Raw genomic sequence first — 1673 nt, forward strand, 5'->3', positions numbered from 1 at the left:
CCAATGAAATTTGGTGTAAAGAAAATACATAGAACATTGTGTCAAGGATGGTCAAAATAACAGCTGGTGTACTCAAATAATAACTCCTAATAAATAAATAGTTTTAAAAACTCTGAATAAAACACGCGAGAATAGTTTACGTACAGACATGTAGCCCACTGAAAGAGTGGCCTTTTCTTTTCCCGCCAAGACACCAACCATGCCATATGCCAACCACACCTGTCATCATTATTTTCGTTTGGCATTACAGTATTTTACTCCCTGGACCACATTCTTTGCACACCAGAATCAATAAACGTTGACGACGAGGGCCACGAGGGGTGCCATCCATGCCAACCCGGCCTGCATGATTAAGTCTGAACTGCTGTCCCTCGTGGATACTCGGCGACCGGCGACCTCACCAGACCCCATCCGGCACCAACCCCGCGCTCCGGGACACCTATTTATAGCTCTCGCCGCGCACGCTCTGGGCAACCAAGCAGCCGCTGCAACATACTGCAACTACTTTGCACTAGCAACACAACGCTCTGACTGAGCTCATAGCCTTCGCGCCTGCCCGTCTTAACTAGTTGATCGCCGCAGCAATGGCCTCCACCAACAGCTGGACCCACGAGATTGAGTCCTCAGTCGCGGCACCGCGCCTGTTCCGTGCCGGCGTCATGGACTGGCACACTCTGGCACCCAAGCTCGCGCCCCACATCGTCGCCAGCGCCCATCCCGTCAACGGCGAAGGCGGCATCGGCAGCGTCAGGCAGTTCAACTTTACCTCAGGTACGTACGCATCACAATCCCATACAACCCATGCGTGTCACCTCAGTCTAGAAATCCGGCGTGTATCTATACATGGTCAAGCGAAAGCATAACACGCAGTTGATCATGCAGCCATGCCCTTTAGCGTCATGAAGGAGAGGCTAGAGTTCCTGGACGAGGAGAAGTGCGAGTGCAAGTCAACCCTCATCGAGGGCGGCGGCATCGGCTCGGCCATCGAGACCGCAACGTCGCACATCAAGGTGGAGCCGGCGGCCAACGGCGGGAGCGTCGTGAAAGTGGACTCGACGTACAAGCTGCTGCCAGGCGTGGAGGTGAATGACGAAATCACCAAGGCCAAGGAATCCGTCACCGCCATCTTCAAGGCCGCCGAGGCCTACCTCATCGCCAACCCCGACGCCTACAACTGAATCTGTTGAGAGATATCATACATGATTATGATGTCCCTAGTTTGAATTCCGTGTGTTTTCTTCCCGATGTAATAAAGCTGTTCCAATCTCTAAGCTATAATAGTGACGCCGAGCACGAGAGCACCGCCAGAGTGTGGACGTGAGAAGTTAAAAGGTTGAGTATTTGTAACTACCAAAGGGTTCTGTTGTTTGATGATATTGGTGCTTGCTTATGTGAAATACCTAAACACTCTTATATACTGCCTCAATTCTATAATTCTTGTCATAGTTTTAGTTTTGACCTAAAAGCACAACAAGAATTACGGAACGGAGGGAGTTTTTGGATTTGGAAGTTTATGTGTCGACCTCTTACACAAATCCTATATGTATGTGAAATACCTAAACACTGTCCCGAAAATAGAAAAACTAAACACTCTTATGTGCAAAAAACAAAAATGTTTGCATGTCATCAAAGTCTGTTTATAGGAATCCAAGAAAGACATTTATTTGCTACTC

General features: G+C 49.0%; 1 protein-coding gene across 1 annotated transcript; it reads left to right on the top strand.

Moving 5' to 3' along the window:
- Positions 1–462: 462 nt before the first annotated feature.
- Positions 463–1413, top strand: LOC123186191 (pathogenesis-related protein 1). The gene is made up of 2 exons (XM_044597976.1): positions 463–771; positions 883–1413. The coding sequence occupies exons 1-2, from the start codon at positions 585–587 to the stop codon at positions 1176–1178; spliced, it is 483 nt and encodes a 160-aa protein (XP_044453911.1). The 5' UTR covers positions 463–584; the 3' UTR covers positions 1179–1413.
- The last annotated feature ends 260 nt before the right edge of the window (positions 1414–1673 follow it).

The sequence above is a fragment of the Triticum aestivum genome, chromosome 2A, assembly GCF_018294505.1.
Source record: "Triticum aestivum cultivar Chinese Spring chromosome 2A, IWGSC CS RefSeq v2.1, whole genome shotgun sequence".
NCBI lineage: Eukaryota > Viridiplantae > Streptophyta > Magnoliopsida > Poales > Poaceae > Triticum > Triticum aestivum.

Bases quoted from the DNA above. Each gene is read 5' to 3' on its own strand.
- LOC123186191 (XM_044597976.1), top strand. From the start codon at position 585: ATGGCCTCCACCAACAGCTGGACCCACGAGATTGAGTCCTCAGTCGCG. The intron at 772-882 runs GTACGTACGCAT...TTGATCATGCAG, and splicing joins GCAGTTCAACTTTACCTCAG to CCATGCCCTTTAGCGTCATG.